Here is a 21,096-nt window from a genome sequence, read left to right as displayed (position 1 = left end):
CCCCATGGAGCTGATTGTGTGACGTAGACTCGTGATTTTCGAACTTGGCTTAACTTGAGGCTTGACGATTGTTATATGTACTAGGCTTCGTACTTTTCCGCTCCGTCAGTTTCGGTTTCGGCGTCGAAAGCGTCGGTGGGTCATTCCGGGGCAGAATTGCTGTTGGCGTTCGATTCCAGCGGCTGCAGTGCGCAAATACTGTACGGCTGGAATGAATGGATACGGGAAGCACTCCGCGCCGGGTAGTGCGTTCCATCCTAGCCACGTTCATGACTACGCTTGCGATTATAACACGAGCACGGTAGCGCCGAAGACAAATAAAAATCTTTTATCAGCAGTAAGTATGTGTGCACAGCCGGTGATTTTTTTTTTTAATGTTGCGGGTGGGTCGGCACCTTATCGTGGGAGAAAGCGGCGAAACAAGTGAGGGTAGGCCGCTTGCATAGGACGATTCCGCCAGTGCAACCGTCGTCTGCTAGGCTGTTCCCGCAAGCACAACACAGCCGACACAGTCCCTTTCCGTTGCTAATCAGCTGCGTGTATTCACCGGTTTAACCAAGGCTCACGCGCAATCGCTGTGACCGCCCGCAACCATGGACGCATATGGGGTGTTTAAAGCTGAAGGTAAAAACAATGTAATGAAATGAATACTCTGTATATGCAGTGCAGTATCAGACAGGGGAAGAAAATGTACCTCTGCAACGGTAGAATGGCTTTACCTATTGCAAGAGAACGTGGCCAAATGATTGCCTGGGGCCTACAGTACTTTTGGGCCATGGCTTACATAGCTACTGGTGAAGCCATATGAGGCGATCACCGGCATGCATGCTTGCTATTCAATGAAGTCGCTGTGAGTCTACATTGGTAATAGTGTTCCCCATCCAGTGGCAGGTGTTGCTGTAGCAACTGTTTGCGTTAGTGGAACCCTGGCTCAGCGCCTGGAGACAGGCATATTGAGCACAGAGAAAAAGTTGGCGACTGCACTAGGCGAGTACTGTGTGAATTTATTGTGCCAACAGCAAAGTGCAGAATTCCATTTCACTCATTTATAAAAAAGCCCTCACCACAGTCATACTCTGTAACACTAATAAAAAAAGCACAGCATTGCTTAATACATCAAAAGCAAGAGTGCAAGCTTACCTTGAGGAAGTTGTTTTGAACTTTTGAAGGCTGGTAAACAGCAAACATGCAAACTATGCAGTGAAAATGAGTGAAGGCATAAGCATGTCGCATCAATGTATTTATTGTCCCATCCAAGAGCCAGCATTGCTTAATACAACAAAATCAAGAGTGCAAGCTTACCTTGAGGAAGTTGTTTTAAAATTTTGAAGGCTGGTAAACAGCAAACATGCAAACTATGCAGTGAAAATGAGTGAAGGCATAAGCATGTCGCATCAATGTATTTACTGTCCCATCCAAGAGCCACTGTGAACATATTGGTACCAGGATTTAGTTTGTAGCTACCTACCAGCATTGCCATTTTCGCAACCAGCATACTGATGTACGCAGGCTGCTTTATGCAGGAATCAACAAAATGGTTACTGTAAGTGGCGAACAAATGCGACGTTAGGTTACGGTAAAAAGATTGCATGAAAGGAACCCTAGAAAAGCTTATAGCTGTAGAGCAGAAGTGTTTCGATCAGCATCTGCCAGCACAGTAGAAGCAGGGCAACAATATCTGATCAACGAACAAACAAAGGTCTTAAAACAGCGTACACTCGGCATGAGAATATACAGCCACAGTGAACAGCCGTGGGTGGATACAATCTGCAACTTGATAACAGCCAGAAGTAGGTGAGGCAGCCTTCTACCCCACTGATCAGAACCTTTTGAGCCTTACTGACAGTGCAAGATGGGAAAGGGCAGCTTAACATTTTTCAATCCATTGTTTGGGCAGACATCAATGGTGCATAAACAAAACACTGCAGCCACAACGTATAATGTAAGTTTTAACTGACATTCACGTGGTGAAAGCTGATCCCCTACGTCACACCTTCATGAATATGTTGCTGGAGGAGGTGGCGGCGTCACAAAAAAGTTTGTGAAAGGTGCACAATAGAACCTGGCTTCAATAGAGGTTTACATGGGCAGTGAGGACGTGCCAGCTCTCTCACAGTCATTGGCACCACACACAGTCCTCCTCAGCACGGTCCCTCAAGTGAATACCACTTTGGAACACAGTGGGCTAAAATACCACGCAGAATACTTCCACTTCATTCTTTCAGTTCAATAAGCACGTACACAAGTCTTTAAACGGCTGCTCATAGTAGTTAAATGAAGTTGGTTTCATGCTGTGCCAAGGCTATCGCAAATGAAGCCACTGCTATAAGTCACATTTATGCATACAATGGATGGTTTCGAATAACTAATTTTCTTGCACCCGAGAAAAATAGTTTGAATCTTGAGTGCCTAACAAGCAAGATTCAAAGAACATCTTCCATGCACTACAAGGCACTTTCCTCACCACTTGTTTTTCTCTTTATTGTGCAGCTGAATGTACAGGATTGTTTTTACTATTTACATATCGTAGGCTGCAATCAACCTCTCCCCAAGCCCTTTTGCTTTTTCAACGGTGGCCCTTGCTAGAATTTTTGTGTTTTTGGCAGCTTGGCGGCATGCCTGCCTTGTCTTGCGCTGCTGATGATCCATCCAATGATCCTGACTTGGAAACTGGTTGCATGCCTGGTGCAGCTTCTTGTGTTGCCTGCTGGTCTGCTCCTTGCACTGCTGACACAGCTGGGACCTGTATCGAAATGAATGGCATCATTGAAGGTTTTGCAAGGCTTTTTTACAGATATTTAGAGCACAAGTATGTACTCTTAAAATCCAGCACACTAGCATGCTTATTTACAAAAATGGTTCCAGCAACATATAAAAACACACAGTTACGATCAGCTGCGCGCTGCCGTGTTGACACTGAAGTCATTACTTAAACCAAAGAGAAGGCACATACAATGAACTCACAAGACGCCAACAATGTTTTCAGAGGTCGTGCTTTAACAAGACATGACTTTAGCAGTTGGATTATTCAAGACTGAACAACCACACAAAATGAGTAAATGTTTTGAACTTATTGTGGAACAGCTACGGAACAACGAATTCATGAAGGCAGCTTGTGTATTATGGAAATGGCACCCCAGAGGCACTATTTAGTTGCTATTTAGGCAAGCACCGTCTGATCAGCAACATTTACGCTGTTTGACACCTTCGCACGTAATTTCCAACTGTTCCTGCGCTTCGGCACGCTTGTATAGAGGCACTGGAAAAAATACAGAGCCTTCAATTTAACACGCGTACCTGGTTATATCTGGGCGTGAGACCTCGGTTAGACAGGTGATGATTGGTACTTGTGGGCGTGTAATGTACACACACGGTGCATAGATATATCAGTGCGCGTTATTGGTCATCTAATAGAAACATTCTACACGGGAATTTTCACAAAATTAGGAACTCCCGTAAAATGCAGCCCACTGCTCCAGAACGCCCTGCATGCCTGCCGCTCTTAGCAAGACGAGGCCGTCTTCTGGAAAGTTAACACGAATGAAGTACGAGAATTTTTTCCCTGTGTGGCCTGATAAGATACCCTGTTTCCTACGCTTGTCGCTCTCAACATATAAAATTAACATTTGCTCACAGAAACAGCTCTACGGTGCGTCAAGACATCAAGAATACACGAATAGTGCAACAAAGAAAGAACCCGATTAACCATCCGGTCAATAAAACATCGGGCAATGGTCTAATTAGTGTCGCATGATGGCCGCCATGGGAGCAGTCATAGTTGATTTTACCCAAACGGACCAATCGTTTCCGCTCACTGAGTACCCAGAGTCACTGTTAATTATTTATAGTGACGCTGGCTAGTTAGTGAGCGGAAGCGGTTTGGCCGGTTGCGTCGAATCAAGACATACTGCTCTAATCAATGCAGACTGATCACTTGTAGTTGCGAAACTACACCTGCGAGGATTGCTGCACTGGATTGGAGCAGTATGTCTTGATTCGACGCAACCGGCCAAACCGCTTCCGCTCAATAACTAGCCAGCGTCACTATAAATAATTAACAGTGACTCTGGGTACTCAGTGAGCGGAAACGGTTGGTCCGTTTGGGTAAAATCAACTATGACTGCTCCCATGGCGGCCATCATGCGACACTAATTAGACCGTTGCCAAACATCGTCTGCGTGTTAGCGACGAACAAAGGTGATATGGTCGAGTTCCGTGGTCGAGTTGGCCGTTATGGCTTGTTTAAGGCACCAAAGCAAACGATCAGCTAATCAGCGTCCTTTCACGATTTTGTCAGCATGCCGACCGCACGTCGGGTAAGGCGACAACAGTTACACTTATGAGTGGAAATGAACAACAACCGTGTATACTTACTTGGGGTTATATGACGCGTCGCTCCGCTACTCGTAGTCTTCCAGAACGAAATTTAAAACGCTGTACAGCGGCCCTTCGGCAGATACATGCCACCGCCGACTCGCAAGCAAAAAAAAAAAAAAAACGAAAAAAAAATGGTTAAGTCTCCTGCCACGCGCGTGGCACGAGCTGCGCCCCCCTGGCAACAGCTGCTGCCACGCAGAAGTGACGTCAAGTTAAAATACTCACGTGACTTCCTGTGACGTCACAAAACAAACGTCATATTTACGTCATTTGATCATGCCACTTTTTTGTGTTGACGACGGCAGCCGGGTGTTCGCGTCTTGTGTCCCGATGTTCTCCGCCCGTGGTTCGAATGGCAGGCCTGACGCATCGTTACGTCCTTATCTCCCTGTACAGCGGCTGCCTCGCGGCGCTTTTTTCTTGTTGGGAGGTGTGCTTGTAATTATTTAGATTGGGTATTTTTTGTGAACTTGCTGTTGCACGTCTTGGTAAGCCTAACGCATTGTTTTCTGCACGCTGCTTCGCCCCGCTTTTTACATGCTCCTAGAACTGTACTGTTGTCGTTTAATATTTTGTAAGCTTCACGTTGTTTTGCAGTTCGCGTGCTATTTGCTTTACGCGCCTGCATTTGTTGTCTACTTGTGCTTCGCTTCTTCCATGCCAAGCCTTGTGTTCTGATTCTGGAGTGCTGGCTCAATTATAAAACGTAGGGATCAGTATTTTCCATCGCGTCGCGCCGTAGCGAGCGACGTAGTGTCAGCGTGTGCACGAATCGAGTGTCGTCAGGTAGCGCACGGCATCATCGAACGCAATCCGATCTCGCATGTAGCTTCTGCAATTTTTCCCCCGGGGCAGTAGTACTGTCGCCGAGAAATGTATCCTGACTATTCCACAGAAACGATCTGTGCACGTAGCGCTGCAGAATCCGTGCAGGGAGCGCAGTTGCACTTCCGTGGGTGGAGCCCAACTGCCCGTCCAAAGATATATCTATTCAAGATACCACTGAAACCATTCGCTGACTGGCTGGCTTCTTGTGCAAGGAGGCTCAAGCTCCAACTGTGCAAGCATGGGAGAAGTGCAGCCGATAAGATCGCCGTGTGAGCCAAGTTTGGAACTTCTGCTAATAGTCCTTTAAAAGTCTGGTGTGCATAAGGTTAACAAGTGACAATTCAGTTCTATGCTCAGATTTGTTGCTTAGTACCATTGTGGTTTCAACTTAGGAAGTCTTAATGAAATGATAGGCAAGGCTTAAAATTACTGCTTGGCTCTTATTTCCCTTTCCTTCGCTCCAGTACCTTTCGCCTCCTCTAACCTGGTTAGGCAACAGAACTTCCTCCTGCATCTGCTTTGAGTATGTATTTTGATAGGCTCGTTCCTTCTTTACTCTTGTGTTTGGCTTGGTTGGAATTGAACATAACCAGGCACAATACTTTTTCACTCTCAGCAGGATGGGCTAATGATGATGAGAGCTTATCTCGGAGGCTTGCAGTCTTTGCACAAATTCCAAGTGGCTGTGACATCTATATGCCCATCCCAAGCACTCTGCGGAGTTCAACTTGACACTAATGCTTGTATTCGCAACTGGTGAAGCGTGCTTAAGCGTCTACTGTCAAAGCCTTTGGGGTAGTGAACAGGAAGAGTTTCCAATTGTGAGGGGACGTTTCACATTCTATTGCTTTTTAACTCCGCACTGTGTAAACTGTTTTGGAAAATTGCTCAAGTGAATTTACTTAGTGGTAAGGGGCTTTATAAAATGTCCCAACAATGATGCAAGTCTCGTCAGAAGCCAGCTGCTAGAAAACACATTCACGGGTTGTGTGTTGTGTGCCCATTAGCTGTTTCTTTTTCTTCCACAAAACGGGCACTTAAACAATCCTTTAAGCCAACAGGCGTAAAAAATAGTTCAAGTACAACTTCGGGGTAATGGTTGGTGTCGAGCGTGACATTGCCCACTCCCAAGAGTACTTCTTAATTCCTTGTGCAAGAACTGGAGCCAAGGCCACGTGCGTAGATGTGAATGTCTGTCGGTGTTTGTGAAAGTTGCAGTACAGCTGGAAGGTGTATGGATCATGGGTGGCTTTAACAATAAAATGACTGCTGAACGTACTTTTGCTCTGGTATCAATGAGCAGCATGTGAGCATTGATAAGTGCTTCACTGTTGACATTTTTGTTACACAAAAGCAGGCCATGTTAAGGCCCCCTGGCAAATATTCATGAAAAACACTGGACCAAAAAGCTGCCAACACATGGAAACCATGTTGATCACGGCACCTTTCCTAGTACTTCAGTACCGTTTATCAGTGCTGTGTTTTTCCCCCCAGCTAGTAAACTATCCCAGCGTTGCACCTTAAGCCAGAAATCAAACACTTGCTTGTCAATGACAAGTGATCTGCCAAACTTCCGTGTCTATGCAAAAAGTGAGTAGCTCTACTATCTCTGCACTGTTTGTGCTGTGAAGTTCCGTTTCTAAACAAAATGCCAGGGTTCTTCTGGAAGATGCACAGCATTAAAACTTCAACAAAAAAGGAATAAGCACGCGATACTTTCTTGCACTACACTAGAGCCCTGCGGGAAAGCCAAACCAGCAAGTGATCTTTTTCTACAAAGCGCTGCAGAGGAGCCAAGAAAAAGATTCCTTTTTGCGGGCACCAAAGCTACGCTGGAAAGCCAAAATGTGTGGTGTCTGTTAATGCAGATTAGCTGCAAGACGGGCATGTTCACGCAAAGATTTATGAACCAGGCTGGCGGGGTAACAAAATCATTGAATGAGGTTACAACAAAATGTGTTATGAAAAATGATATAATACTGTTTGCTATAAATAGCAATTAAAGGTATAAAATGGTTCTGACACCAATTAAATGGCCTGTTGGAAATCATTGGCAAAACCTAAAGAGCAACATTTCATACAGCTGCAATTGAGAAATAGTAAAGCGTGGTTGGGGCCTGAATTCAGCAGGCATGCTCCAGCTGAGAATGTATAATTGCAGAGCAAAACAATTATAAAGGCCTAGGGAAAAGGTGAGCTTAGTTGAGTTTACCACCAAGGTATTTGGTAGAGAGAATAGTTACAAAAATAAAGAAGCAACATGGGAAGCTTTATTTTCCCTGATTTAAGTTTATCAGCACTGAGCTTCATGTTCTGCATGTCCCATTGAAGAATGTTACACCTGCATGCACTCGGCACATCACATTTTACGGTATAACACAGTTTACTTCGAACATAGGTAAATAAGAGAATATTGCATAAGCAGTTCATTTATACGTGAAATAGAAACAGCAGGGTTTTTAAAACGAAGCCCGTAAGTGTGCTGAATGAAAGGGACCAATGATGAGTTTATGTTGTCACTAATAACAAATTTCAACGACCTTGTCAGAAACAAACCCCTTCCATGGAGGGAGTGTGTGTAATCAAGATTTTTTTGATAAAAGGTTGTAAATGCCCTGTAAATGTATGTCAAAAGGTATTTTAACGCCCTAGTCGTGGCCTGTGAGTCATCGGCGCTTTTTTCTGGTGTTTAGATGATCAAGGGCTGTTGTACGGGATCCACCTTCTCTTCTCACTTTGGTCACCATCTTTCTTAGTCACTGCATTCATGTGCTTGGTCAGGGATCTAGCAAGCGAGGACGACAGTCGGCACCAACTATCAGCTGAGTTCCTTCAGGCTGGGACAATTGCTGGAGAGGCTAAACAATGTTTTTAAAATCCCTGAGAGCTTTCACTTTTTGTTTTGTTAAAGAACATTTAGGCAACCCTTCAACTGTCCGAAATAACAAAAATGACTATTGTGCCCGTTAAATAGTTAATCTACGCACAGTGAACGATGGCACAAAATCTATCAATGCGAACCTACCCTTTGAACCTGCTTAATATTTAGCAGAGACTCACTCCATTCATTAGCTGTTTTATGGCACTGTGGTTGGGCTACTGGTTTCCACCTATGGAGCCTGTGGGCCGCACTAGTTTCCAGTCGTCCTGGCAAATGTTTTTGGAGACTAGCACTACCCTGCAGTGTACGAGCCATGGATTCCTTGGGTTGGCCATGTGAAATTCTAGTGAATCGTTACAAGCCACCAAAGAAAGTGAGCATTTGTTTATCGACCACTGTTTTGTGGCCATGAAAAGTTTCGTTCATTAATTAAAAAGACTAACAAATGAGATCAATTTTATTGCAAAACTTCAAACAAATAACTGGTATTACAGAAAATGTGTAAAGCAGCTGGAGCTCCATAGCCACTTTCCAGCTATTTCTCCATGCCATCAGAGAATCTTGTTTGTGCGACTAACAGATACCGACCTATTCCACTGCAAAGAAACATAACTGGGCGATTGCAGTGGGGCCTCTAGTTCCGTTTGATCATATCACTTGAGTGTTTACGTACAGTTAACATACTGATGACTGTGTTTATAGTGCATGCACATATAACATCAATGTAGTTTGAAATTGGGATCTTTTGCACCATTTCTTTTTGTTAAATTCGCCCCATGATAGCCTTGACGTTTGCCTATCAATTACATTTGCAGCATGCTCGCTGCTTATACCTGTTTACACAAACAATCCGTAGATGCTTTCACGTTCCAGGCACATCTTAAGATTCTCTTTGACGTTGCTTATTGAGCCTGTGCAGAACCCATAGGTTTTCATATGCTGGAGTGCATGTAGGTGTATTAGACATGATGGCCGGCCAAGCATATACCCTTCCTATTGCCGTCTCTACAGCCTCTTCTCTGACCCTATCGTTTGGGTGTGTGTCCTGAATTAACTTCCTTTGCATGAGGGACTCAGTCAAGTCTGGCCAACATAGCGTACACCACGGTACAGTGAGATGTGAAAGTTATACCAGTGCAGTGGCTATGAGATGAAGCGTCTAGCTAGTCTACCTTTTGAAGGTCGCAGGTCCTAAACTGTTGTAGAATCATGTACCCTACTACGAAATATTTGGTTTCTACTAGGAAATCTTTTTAAGCGCTGAATATCACGCAATTATGATCCTTGTGGCGCATGCTCACAAGACTTTTCTGCTCATAAAACGTATCGTGGGTGTAAAACAAATTTTAAGCTACAATTTCGCTCACTAGAAAATAAGAACTTCCCGATTTTCGAGTTTTCCTTGCTAATATTTCAGAAGAGGAGATCTACTGTAGTGGTACGTACGTGGTACATGTGTGGGGACACCAAAGATTACCTTTCCTATTCTCGGCGCAATTGTCTGTAATTGTAATGCGCACATGTGCCTAGTAAAAAACGGTTGCCGCCACTACCCTTCGTCCTCGGCACTGTACATTCTGATTATCTTTTGGCGCTGCTAAGTTGTCTTCATTTCGAGAACACACACCGCGATTTCAGGTCGCCCATTTAAGCATTCTGGACTTGCCGTGGTGCAAACTGTTGATAGTAGATGCCGCCGCGCCGACATGCGTCGGAAGGTTCACAGAATTACGCTCGGACGGTGTCTTTTCTTGTGTGGAACGTAGCTTGTTCGAACGAGGCCAGTCGGCTGTGCGATGTCGTCTCACGTACGCTGAAACTGTACGCAGGTACCATCGGCGTACACCAAGCATAACCAAGCGGTCACAGGTCAACATTACTCGAGAGCGGCTATTTTGCTGCGGTTTGGAAAGGCTGGCTGGGTCCCCACGCAATACATAATCACAAGCAACTTTCTCACGTTTTCAGATAGTGCTTCTAACAATATGAACTCCGGTTTATCTACGTTGTCGGCCCGAGAAAATCGGAGCTTCGTCACGCTTTCGGATACGCGACTCCATGTGCGCGATACGGCAGCTGGCAGCAGCAGCAGCATCGCCGGCTGCTCCCGCAAGAACAAAAATTGTTTGTTTAGAAAAGTTTTAGCAGTTCAATGGTGCGTTATTTTGTACTGCAAATAAAAAAAAATGTGTATTTCGGACTACACTACACAAAATAATGACAATTATTAATGTTATGACGTCATTATGACGTCACGCGTGGCAGCAGCCGTTGCCAGGGGGGCGTGGCTGCTGCCACGCGCGTGGCAGGAGACGCTGCCAAAAAAAATACGCTTCGCCGCCGAACCACCGGCCCCGCTAAACTCAGCCGCGTATGCCGTTCACAAATCACTTCCCCTCTTATAAATCAGTACTTCTAAACCTTAATTAAAACTTAACGTATCGTACAAGTTCTTTATGCGACTAATAATTTATACTGTAATAAACATTACTTGTAGCTTTTTAATTTAAAAAAAGATATTTCGAGTCAAGTCAAGATGTTGGCATAGTTAAGCCAAGTTCGAAAATCACACGTCTATCTGGCATGGCCGCCCTCATGGGGGTTGAAGCAGACGATCAACGGCTCGCATAGACACTAGCGCCAGTGTCCCCTCTAGTGTATATTAGTATGAAACTCTATGCCCGGAGGGTGACGCGGTGTGCGCGCTTGCGATAGCGGTTCGTGAAGTGAACTTTTAGTCGGATTTGCGATGTGTACACGCTTAGTTATTGCTGTGTTTTGACTGTGGGCTCGCTAGCCTTGAGAAAGAAACGGTCGACGCGTCAAATGCTGCGGCGCGCACGGCATAGCCGACGCGCATTGGCGCATCACATGACTGGGCAACCGGTTACGATTGAACGCCAGTAGTTGTAATTAATGCCTGCGACGTTAGTTTTAATCTTAAAAGCGACCTGACCAGCCATATCAGGTATAATCAAAGCTCGATATGTCGCGGTAAGCGTGCGCTGCGATGCGCGCGAGCCATATCGCCTTTCTTGCGCAACGTTTCCCGTGCACTTGTAATTATCATGCAAACAGGTTTGAGTTAGTAATATAGGAATAAAAATATGCTCTCTGCATTAAAAATGTACGTTACTGTGGCAGCATTTAACAGTGATTTTTTTAGGGAAATTATTGATACCATTGCTCAGGGCATACTGGCTGTGCTGCGAGAAATATTGGACGCCTTGAATGTCAAAAGTAGTAAAAAAAATATGCTCTTGCATTGAAGTTGGGAGTTATGCAGAATACTCTACCAAGCTTCAAAGTAGCTCATTTTCAACCTTGTGGTATGCAAACTTTTGGCAATGAACACCTGCACTATGAGTACTAAGTTGCTGTGCCAGGCAAGATAAAACATGAAAAAAAAGCCAAAAATGTTCAAATTTAAGTTAAAAAAATGCTTAACTTGTTGCCATGGTGACAACACTGCAAAAGGAGGTTGTCCAGTGCGATACAGCCAACCAACTAACCTACTTTGCATTGAAAGCCCATTGAAACCCATCTCCCCTCCGTTTGGTTTGCAAAGGGGGGTATGTACTCTTCACGGAGGAGCTGAAAATGATGTTTTCTGGGAAGAGAAAGGCTGAAAAGGCACTCCAATTTCAAGGCAAGGCCTTCCAGAAGCCCCATGTTCAAAAGGACATGAAAGGCTACAACCGTGACTACTTTTGATATGTGAAACCTATGTTGCAACTTCGGAAGCCGTTTTCTCAAAACAGTTTTTTTTGCCACCTGTGTCGCTTGTCCCAGGGATTTCTTCGTGACCGCTGGGTCTATTTTGATTCCGTTTCGTGCATTACATTCCTTGATGAACTGTTCAGGTCGTGACACTTTTGGTTTTCCAGATTTGTTTTTTGTGATTTTTTTATTCAAATAATCGTTCACAGTTGACATGCCTGTTGCACATTAACCTCTAAAAAAATGAAAACTAAAAAACATTGTGTTGTAAAAAAAAAATTCTAAAACTGTCACGACCTCGTCCATTCATTTGGGAATGCAAAGCACTTCGAACAAGTTTTCTATCGTGTTTTATAAGCCGCTCAAGCTCGGTACAAGCTGAACAGAAAGAAAATTTCATACATAAAAAAGTTATCAAAATATTAACTTCAAATTTTTATGGTGTTATCACAGAAGCATTTCCAGTTGCTGTGCCAATTTTCATCAAAATCCACAAAGAAATAAAAAAGTTGATTTTGAAAGCCACGTCCCCCCTTAAAACTTAGTTAATGTTGCCTGCATCTCTTGCTTTGTCAGCAAGAGTATCAGCTGAAATTAACTCAGCAAGTGTTGCTGCAAGGCAGGATATGTACACGTCCACCATTTGCACGTAAAAGCAAATGCAGATGGAGCGTATGAGGCACAGCTAACATGCAATGAAAGGCCGTCCACAGACTAGATGGAACATGCAAGATAGAGAACAGAAGCCGGCTTTCACGGACTTGTAACATGACATGAATTCTATTGAGGAGTGCTGCTCCAAATGTTGCCTCGTAATTTCACGCAATACACTGAAACTTGATTGTTACAATGTTTCTTTACATTTGTAACACATAAAATTCACAACGAACACTTTAAATTCTTGTGAAAAGATAGGGCCATTGGTTATCTCCAGAAAAATCAAGGGTTTTCAAGGACCCTTTAAAAATTCCAGGACTTTCCAGGCCTTGAAATTTACACTTCTAAATTCAAGGGTTTTCAAAGTTTTCAAGGACCTGTGCGAACCTTGCCATCTGCATTTTCTGTCACTGCAATGTGTGCTTAACCAAAAGTATAGCACAGAAAAAATGTTTTGTTGGACCCCTCAAAATTGGACAATTTTCCGCGGTAACGAAAGAAGCACGTTCAGTTTTAGTTTGTGCACATTGCTTACACAAACTTCGACCTCACATTCCTTATTGATGCCAATAATTGGTATGCTCATACCTTAGTGTCTAACATGCGAATGAACACGAAGGCAGCTCCCCTTGCTTTATCCCTGTCTCCCACGCAGGACAGCATTTGACCCACCCTATTCCTTACTTTTTCGGCGAACCTACCAGGGGCTCATCAATACAGCCTCGCAAAGCGACAAGCTGGAAGGTCTCGAGGCACTTCTGGTCGGCCAGTAGCTGTCATGAATTGAGAAGGATACCCCAGCCGCAGCACTGTCAGCACATACTTACTACAAAACAAAATGAGGAGGCTGACCTCAGCCTCTATTTTTCTCTAACCAAACCTCGCCTCACAAATGACGTGGCTCTAACAAGCCTGCACCAGCTGAACACTTATTTTGTACACACACACATGCTATACTCGGTGACAACTTAAGAACGGCACCGGAAGTTGCCGCTGTGCCTTATCACTGTAGCCGGATGTTTCTCCGCGCGGCGCAAGTAGGGCGTTACTGGGAATATTTGGAACATGGCGTGAGCCCTTCCCGTGATTTTTTGGACTTAATGTGCTTATAAACGACTCCAGTGACGACAAACAAACTGCGTGAGACAAGGCAGACGATATCACGCATTCATAGCAAACCCCTTTCAAAACGCGCGCGCACTGACGTCACGGGTCTGGCGCTTTGGCGGAGTGATACACTACATGAGGTGGTGCCGTCCTTGAGTTGTAACCAAGTATAGTCTGAAGTAAGCTTTTTACAGCGAAGCTGTTAGCCTCTTGTTTGGAGGAAAATTTCGTGTCGTAAACAAAAAGCACAGACAGGACCCTGCAGTTCCTGCCCAAGACACTGAGCGCATGCGTCACGCTAGGCAGGACCCAGCATTTGCCGCCAGAGAAACTCAGCGCGATCTTTCTTTGCAATCAGGCATACAGCATACAGTTCAGTATTTATTTAAAAAAAACACAAAACAAGCATCGAAACTGCACAAAGGATGACAGGGTGCCTGTGAATAATGGGACCCCCCCCCCATGTGTTCCCTGTAAAGAATAGGTTTGCACCTGCTTGCCAAAAGGAGAGTTGACATTATTCGAGGGCAAGCGCGTGCGTCAGGCTCTGCCGCCAGAAAAGCCGAGCGCAAGCGCCAAGCCCGCCGAGACGATGAGAAACATTTCATCCCCTCCCACATCAGAATGTGCAGTTGTTCACAACAGCTTTGCTGGACATCCCCTTTCACAGGGCCGGATGGCGGCCATTTTAACACAAGTGTTTTATGCCAGGGTCCACTAAGATCTCCCTGACGTCATATTCGTCACGGAAATGACGTAGCCAGAAAAACTTTGATTCACGCGGCTGCACCGGGATTCGAGCCACGAGCTCTTTCGCCGCAACGGGAGGTACACAACACGCTCCCAATAGCGCTATGAACAGACGCATAAACAAGACGACGAACGCACCTTATATCCTTTCCTTCAGATGGTGCTGCCGTCTAGGAGACGCGAAGCGAAGTACAGTCTAATCCCGCTACAACGAAGTCCGCTTCAACGAAATTTCCGCTTCAACGAAATATTTCCAATTCCCCATCAGCTAGCCATAGAAGTCAATGCAACAAAGTCCTCGCCACAACGAACCATTTGTCTGGCTTGCTTTCGCTTCAACGAAATTTTCGATGAATTGAGCTGGGTTTGAACAATTATTTTACAATAAAATAAGCATAGCGCCAGCTATCTGTAACTTTTTAAACATTCAGGACACTTAGTTTCACCGAAAACATGCGCGGTGCGTCCGCACCGCCACCCAAAACAAAACAACAAAAAAAAACTCATAGGCGGACGCCATTGTTTGATGGTGATAACGATGTGGCTGGCCGTCTTTACATGAGGCACAGGCCCGCTTCGCCAAGCCGGAGCTACAGTGGCTACAGCCAATCTGTATCCAATTGAAATCGCACGAATGTGCTCCGCTGCTGGCGCGGCGCCGTCATGTATTCGTTGTGACTCGTGAGCAGCTGTCCTTGCCGTTTTCCTTCTACCATTCTTCATAGCCAAGAGCAAAAATAATGTTTTCGTGTTTGGTCTTGAAGCCAAGTCATCCTATCTTAGTCGCGAGCGCGCGGTCATGTTAAATGCAAGCGCGCGCGTCTTGCCTGCCAAGGTCAGTAGCTGCCGTGCCCCGTCAGAGGATAAGATAACGGCACTGCTCTTGCCACAAGCGAGAGGGGGGCTTCCGACGCCTAGCAGCTATCTGCAAGTAATCAGCTCGGTGGGCATGCCTTGTTGTACAGCAATACGTTTTGCGCCTGCATTTCTTCACCCCCCTCCGTAACGCGTTCTTTGCGTGCAGTGAACACAGATAACCATTGGTATGTTTGTTATCCGAATAAACATGACGTTATTGCGCGTCACTCCTTTTTCTAAACATTGTTTTTTTGCTGCCAATGGTGCGGAAACATACGGGGCTATTTTTCGGACCTTTCCGTAATGTGTTGGGGCGGATTTCGCCTCAACGAATTTTCGCTTCAGCGAAATTTTTCACGCGTCCCGTCAATTTCGTTGTAGCGGGATTCGACTGTAGTGCATCATGACGCTACTGAGCGCCGAAAGTTGGCACCTTGATGCCAACGACTACGCGTACGGGAGACACGAAGCGTAAGCTGCGGCAGAGCCTGTAAGGCAACAACGCCGGCTTGCGAATGTCGCGCTCGTGACACGGTCCGCTGCTCCTTTCGCTGCAGCAGACCGTGTGTTCTCCAAACGATTCGCTGACAACCCGCTCGGCTTCGTTTGCACAGATGGTTTGCGGGCGCCTGTGGTTTCAGTCGGATTTACGCAATGCTCCAGCGCGTGCAATCCACTGTCTAACGTTGATGTACATAACAGTGCCATGCCGACAAAATATAAATAGCGATGTGCAGTTCATATCGATGCACAATAAACATTCAACTGCTCTTGTGAAGGCCCATTTCACTTCCATGTTTTACCGGTTCCAACTCTTTCGTTACCACGCCTATTCAAATCAATCACCAGTGATTGATGCTTTATATTGCTAATTTCAAGATGTTGCAGCCGTTTCTCGTACCCCTAATGTACCCAAGTGTTTAGTGCAGGCACTGCACTTTTAGAATCTACTTAAATTTTCCCACTCCGGCGACATTGAGATTTTTTATGGCATTTTTTGCGAGCTGAGGCGCGAGTTTTTGTGAAAGGGGACACGGCTGCTGCACTTCCCAAAAAGGCAGGTCGCTCGTGGTTATGCTGCATTACCATCAATTTCTTTTTATGGAAAGCCTCCTAGCAAGTGAAATACCAAATTGTGTTGTCAGCTTTGTAATCTGATAGCGTTGAGAGGTGATAATTACCTGAAAATGACACTAGGGGTTCACTAGTGACCTTTGGTTCGGAGAAAGGGTAGCTTTATTCTGCGAAAGCTTATTTCTGAAGGTCCCGCGCATGTCTAACAACTGGACATTGCTTTTCCAGCCAGTTTCCAGAAGTTTCGGTTTAATTTTTGCATTGCAAAATTCATATTTGGCGCTACTATGGAGTTATGCAACTGCAAGCTGATTTGCCAATGCGCCAACGTCGCCCGCTACTGTTTCTCAAAAAAGAAAAAAAAAAAAAGCACGCCGCTCATGATTCCACTTCACCCACTCCTTACTTGTGCGATAACAGCTTCAGCTGAAAGTCGAAAGATAACACCAAGTTGTTGGATACTAGCTCAGCAAAGGAGAGTGCTTCCAATCTGCCTTGAACACCACCAGCTGTTCACCGGCCAGTTTAGTTTAAGTACGAGGGCATTTCCGGAGGTCCAGTGTCGCTTCTAGTAGAACTGTCTATTCTGACATAGTCTCCAACAGTCTTGATATCGTTTCTTTTCAAAAATGTTAGGTGGCACTGTGATGTAGGAGGCTTGTAGTGCTGAACTCTCTTCATAGCACGACAGCTGCCTAGCCAAAGCTTGCTGGGCAGGATCCTAGCGCATCGCACCATTTTCCTGCAAGCAGGGCTACCATAGCAAGTCAGAAAATGATAATAAACTGCAAATGACAGTTCTCACAAATTAGTGATGATCAGAACTTCAACAAGCATCCACCACCGCATCTGGTTTTCAACTCCAAACGGATTTCTTTGCATCGCTTGCTTGTCCCGAATTTCGTGCAGGCCGTAATCACTGACAAGGTGTTTTTACATCATGTGGGGACTAATTGGTGCCTCTAATAATGTCAAATCACCAGATTTCTTCCACAAAACCATCCCAATTCCGCATTTTGAAATTGAGGTTGGGCTTCACCACAAGGCACAAACCACGCATGCTAACATTTTCTTTTATATCTAACAAATTGTTCCGTGCAACTCAATTTTCTTCTAGAACAGGTTCTTGAAATGTTTACCTGCAAAATGTATATTTTATATTTTTTCTACTACTGGTGGTTTGTTATATACAAGTTCCTTTTTTTTTATCTTCTTCGATGCCTGAACAAAAATTTTGAACTTGATAATTTTTTCGCAATCATTACCGTAAAAACCCGCGTATAGCCCGGGGTTTATTTCTAAATTTTAGGATGCGAAATTTCGGCCCCGTACTATATGCGGATCCCAAAAATTTTCGGCCCGAATTCACAGTTTTGGTTTCGGTTTCGGCATTAGGCGGTGCTGTCATCATCATCAGGTGTTTGCGCGCTTCTGCGTTAGGTAGCGTTGGTGGCGTTAGTCCTAGAGACCTACAGCTACAGGCGTGCAACAGTGGCCATTGCAATCACTTGGCGCACATCACGACGGCCACGATTTTACTTCTGTGATTTTACGCCATGTCAGGACCGCGCAGGCAGTACTCGGCTGCCTTTAAAAGAAAAGTTATTTCTGCTGCCGAAACTATCGGTAACTGCTGCAGAGTGGTAGTTCGGTGTGATCGAGCGGAGCATTCGCGGTTGGAGGAAGCAGAAAGAAGCCCTTTTTGCATGCAGCGGCCAGAGAAAAAGTTTCCAGGGACCAAAAAATGGAGCGTTTCCTGACGTGGAACGAGAACTGACGGACTTTGTTCGGGAGCAACGAGTGGCACATCTCGCTGTGAACATCGAGGTGCTGCAAGCAAAGGCAAGGGAGATCGCTCGAGACGAAGGCATTCAGCGGGCGGACTTCAAGGCAAGCAAGCATTGGGTGTCTCGCTTCATGCGCCGGGCTGGGTTCTCCCTACGTCGATCTCGCAGAAACTGCCAGAAAGCTACGAAGAGCTGCTTGTGGCCTTTCAGAAGCACGAGATTTCATTGCGAAAGGCGGTCCCCTTTCAGTTGGGCCAGATCAGCAACGCTGACCACACGCCGGTGTACCTCGATATGCCCTCGGCTCTGACGGTGCATCATCAAAAAGGCTCCAGGCAAGTTACCGTGTGATCAACGGGGGACGAAAAATGCGGGTAACTGTAATGTTGTCCTGCACGGCAGATGGTCGCAAGCTGCCACCCTACGTGGTGTTTAAACGAAAGACGCTGCCGAAGGGGGAGACGTTCCCAAAAAATGTTGTCGTCCGCTGCCAGGACTATGGGGTGGATGGACGAATCGCCAGTGCTGGACTGGATCAAGTCCGTGTGGTGTCGACGGCCCGGAGCACTGCTGGGGCTCCCATCGATGCTTGTGCTCGACGCGTTTCGGTGTCATCTGGCGCACTCCGTGAAGCAACTGCTGTGCGACTCCCGCACCGAGCTCATTGCCATCCCGGGAGGGATGACATCCCAGCTGCAGCAGCCGCTTGATGTGTGTCTTAATAAGCCGTTTAAGGACCATATCAGGCGCCTGTATATGGAGTGGATGAGGTCTGGAGAGCCAGAAGTGACCCCTGCCGGACGGCTGAAACGGGCCTCGCCAGCTCTGCTCTGCTCAGAGATCGCCGAGGCATGGGCCTGCATTCCCGAGGCGCTCGTTTGTCGTGCCTTCAAAAAGTGCTCCATCTTAAACTCCCTTGATGGCACGGAGGATGAGGTGCTGTGGGAGGACATTTCCGACAAGGGAGCTTCGAAAGAGAGTGCGTCACACGAGTACGACGAATAATCAAGTGTGTAAATAACTGCATTTTTCTGTTTTCCTTGAACTATATTCGCGTGAAAACATTTTTTCTCGCGTTTGCTATCCCCGAATTACACCTCGGACTATACGCGGGTCCGAGCTATATGCGGGTTTTTACGGTATTCACGAAAACGTTATTAACACTGGTGTTGGTGGAAAGGGCGTTCGATCATCTGCATATTATGTCACTGCAATATGTGCCTAACCAATTAGTTAAGCACAAAAATATGTTTTCTTAGACCCCTAAAAACCGGTCAATTTGCCATGGTAACGAAAGAGTTAACGTCCTTAGCAAGTCGCCCCAAGCCATCACCTGGTGTGTGCACTGGTTGTATACTTTTCTTTTTAGTGACAGAGGTAGCCAACTGCTCGTTACTCCAGAGTGTTTGTCAAATGCAGAGATGTCACTCATGCTCAACAATTTTGAGCAATTTTCGGAGCATGAAAAATGTTATTTTTCATGCTCCGAAACTAATGGTAAAGTGTTTGGAGCAACTATAATATCAATTTTCGAGGTTGCTTAAATGCCACAAAAAAACTCACACTAAAACAGCTCCCCCATAATGAATTGTGAGAAATGTTGTCTGGCTATTATTTTATTATTAATTCCTGACAATCATTGTCGCCACTACTCCACGCACAGCAGTGGGCATGAAGGCATCTGCTATAAATAACTTAATATCCACAGTACGCCTGAAGAGGTGAGTGATCTACATAAAAAAGCCTTTTCACAGCACAAAGCTGGTGAAGCGCTAAAATCTGAGATAGCTAGCTGCCTTCTGCGCGCAAAGCTGATGGCATCGCATCACTTGGTTCGCACGACTTCCGTGCCTGCGCTGCGAAAAGGCACGACTATAAGGGCAGTCTCAAAGGTTCCTTAAAACATAGCATTCAGTGACTTTCAATTCGCAGAACAGCTGTGTAAGGCAAGCCTCAAGGGCAGGGGCGTGAGTGATTGAGCATACTGTATTGCCTCTCGGCATATCTGTATAAAATTCGAAAGTGGCAGCATCATTCCGACGGAAGCACATTTTTTGCACACTTTTCTAACCCCCTTCAGTACGTATGAGCTGCTCAATGCATGTATGCTTGCAGTACACTGAAGCGTACCCAACTCTGCAGTCCATCCGTGATACTCGGCGAAATTTCCCACATGACAAGCGCAGCAAATCCCAGCACCGACAAGTTACGTCGCAAAAACAGTCCCCGTCAGCGCTTCACCCCATCCTTTGTTTCCCTCGCCTATCCCCCTCGCTCTGTCCATTTCCACAGAGCAGAGCTTCCTCCCAGCCCAGAGACCATCACCGTGGCCGTCACATGTTTGCACTCCCAAGAGAGATAGGGTTCAGCGCAGTGCCAGGCCTGGTGACCCGGTTAAGCCCAGCCCCGCTCGCTCACCCCGACCGCAGGAAGGGCAGCAGCAGGGACTGCAGGCGCTCCACGGTGGGGGCCAGGTGTGGGGGCTGGGGGCTGTCCCACACGGGGTGCGGGGGACCCTCCAGGTGGTAGGCCGCCATGGCCGCCGGGACGTAGCACCCCTTGGTGCCTGCCTGCACGTGCAACGCCCCCAATCAAGCTGAGCAGCCAAGCGCCACCTCGTTTCTGCGATCTCCTTTCTGCTCTTGGTGCGGACCATTTTATAATGTAACAACAGGTGCACGATTAATGGTCAGTGCACAAAGACGAGACACAAAAGGCAGTAACCGACAGTTCGGTTTTTGTGCGCTCATCATTAATGATGACTATTCACCAACTCGCCGAGCTCACAGCCCTTTTTAAGTGGTTACAGTGCGGGACTGGATATAACGCATTTTGTGATCACTGGTTTGCCTCCCATAGAACCCAATGAGGAAGCACACTGTTTTTTTATAAAACGCGGGCGCCTGAAGTATAATACCATTTGAAGCATGGGTTTTTGACCTCAGCAGCTGGCATGCCACATCAAGGTAGGGGTACATGAATAGTGATTTTTGTTTTTGAAGTGAATACGAAGCAAATAATAATTTTGTTCGAATAGGTTGTACTCACTGGTGTGGC

General features: G+C 45.9%; 1 protein-coding gene across 1 annotated transcript in view; it reads right to left on the bottom strand.

Annotated features, from left to right (window-relative positions):
• Nucleotides 1-21,096, bottom strand: part of LOC144138640 (peroxisomal ATPase PEX6-like) — a 122,629-nt gene that overhangs the window by 56,751 nt on the left and 44,782 nt on the right. The window contains exon 9 of the mRNA XM_077671032.1: nucleotides 20,458-20,609. Within this exon, the coding sequence (XP_077527158.1) occupies nucleotides 20,458-20,609 (152 nt within the window). The remainder of the gene's footprint in view (nucleotides 1-20,457; nucleotides 20,610-21,096) is intronic.

The sequence above is a fragment of the Haemaphysalis longicornis genome, unplaced genomic scaffold, assembly GCF_048455015.1.
Source record: "Haemaphysalis longicornis isolate Haplotype H1 unplaced genomic scaffold, Haemaphysalis longicornis Haplotype H1 scaffold_1, whole genome shotgun sequence".
Lineage (NCBI taxonomy): Eukaryota > Metazoa > Arthropoda > Arachnida > Ixodida > Ixodidae > Haemaphysalis > Haemaphysalis longicornis.
Note: the sequence above shows the minus strand (reverse complement) of the source record. Positions and strands in the feature narration are given on the sequence as shown.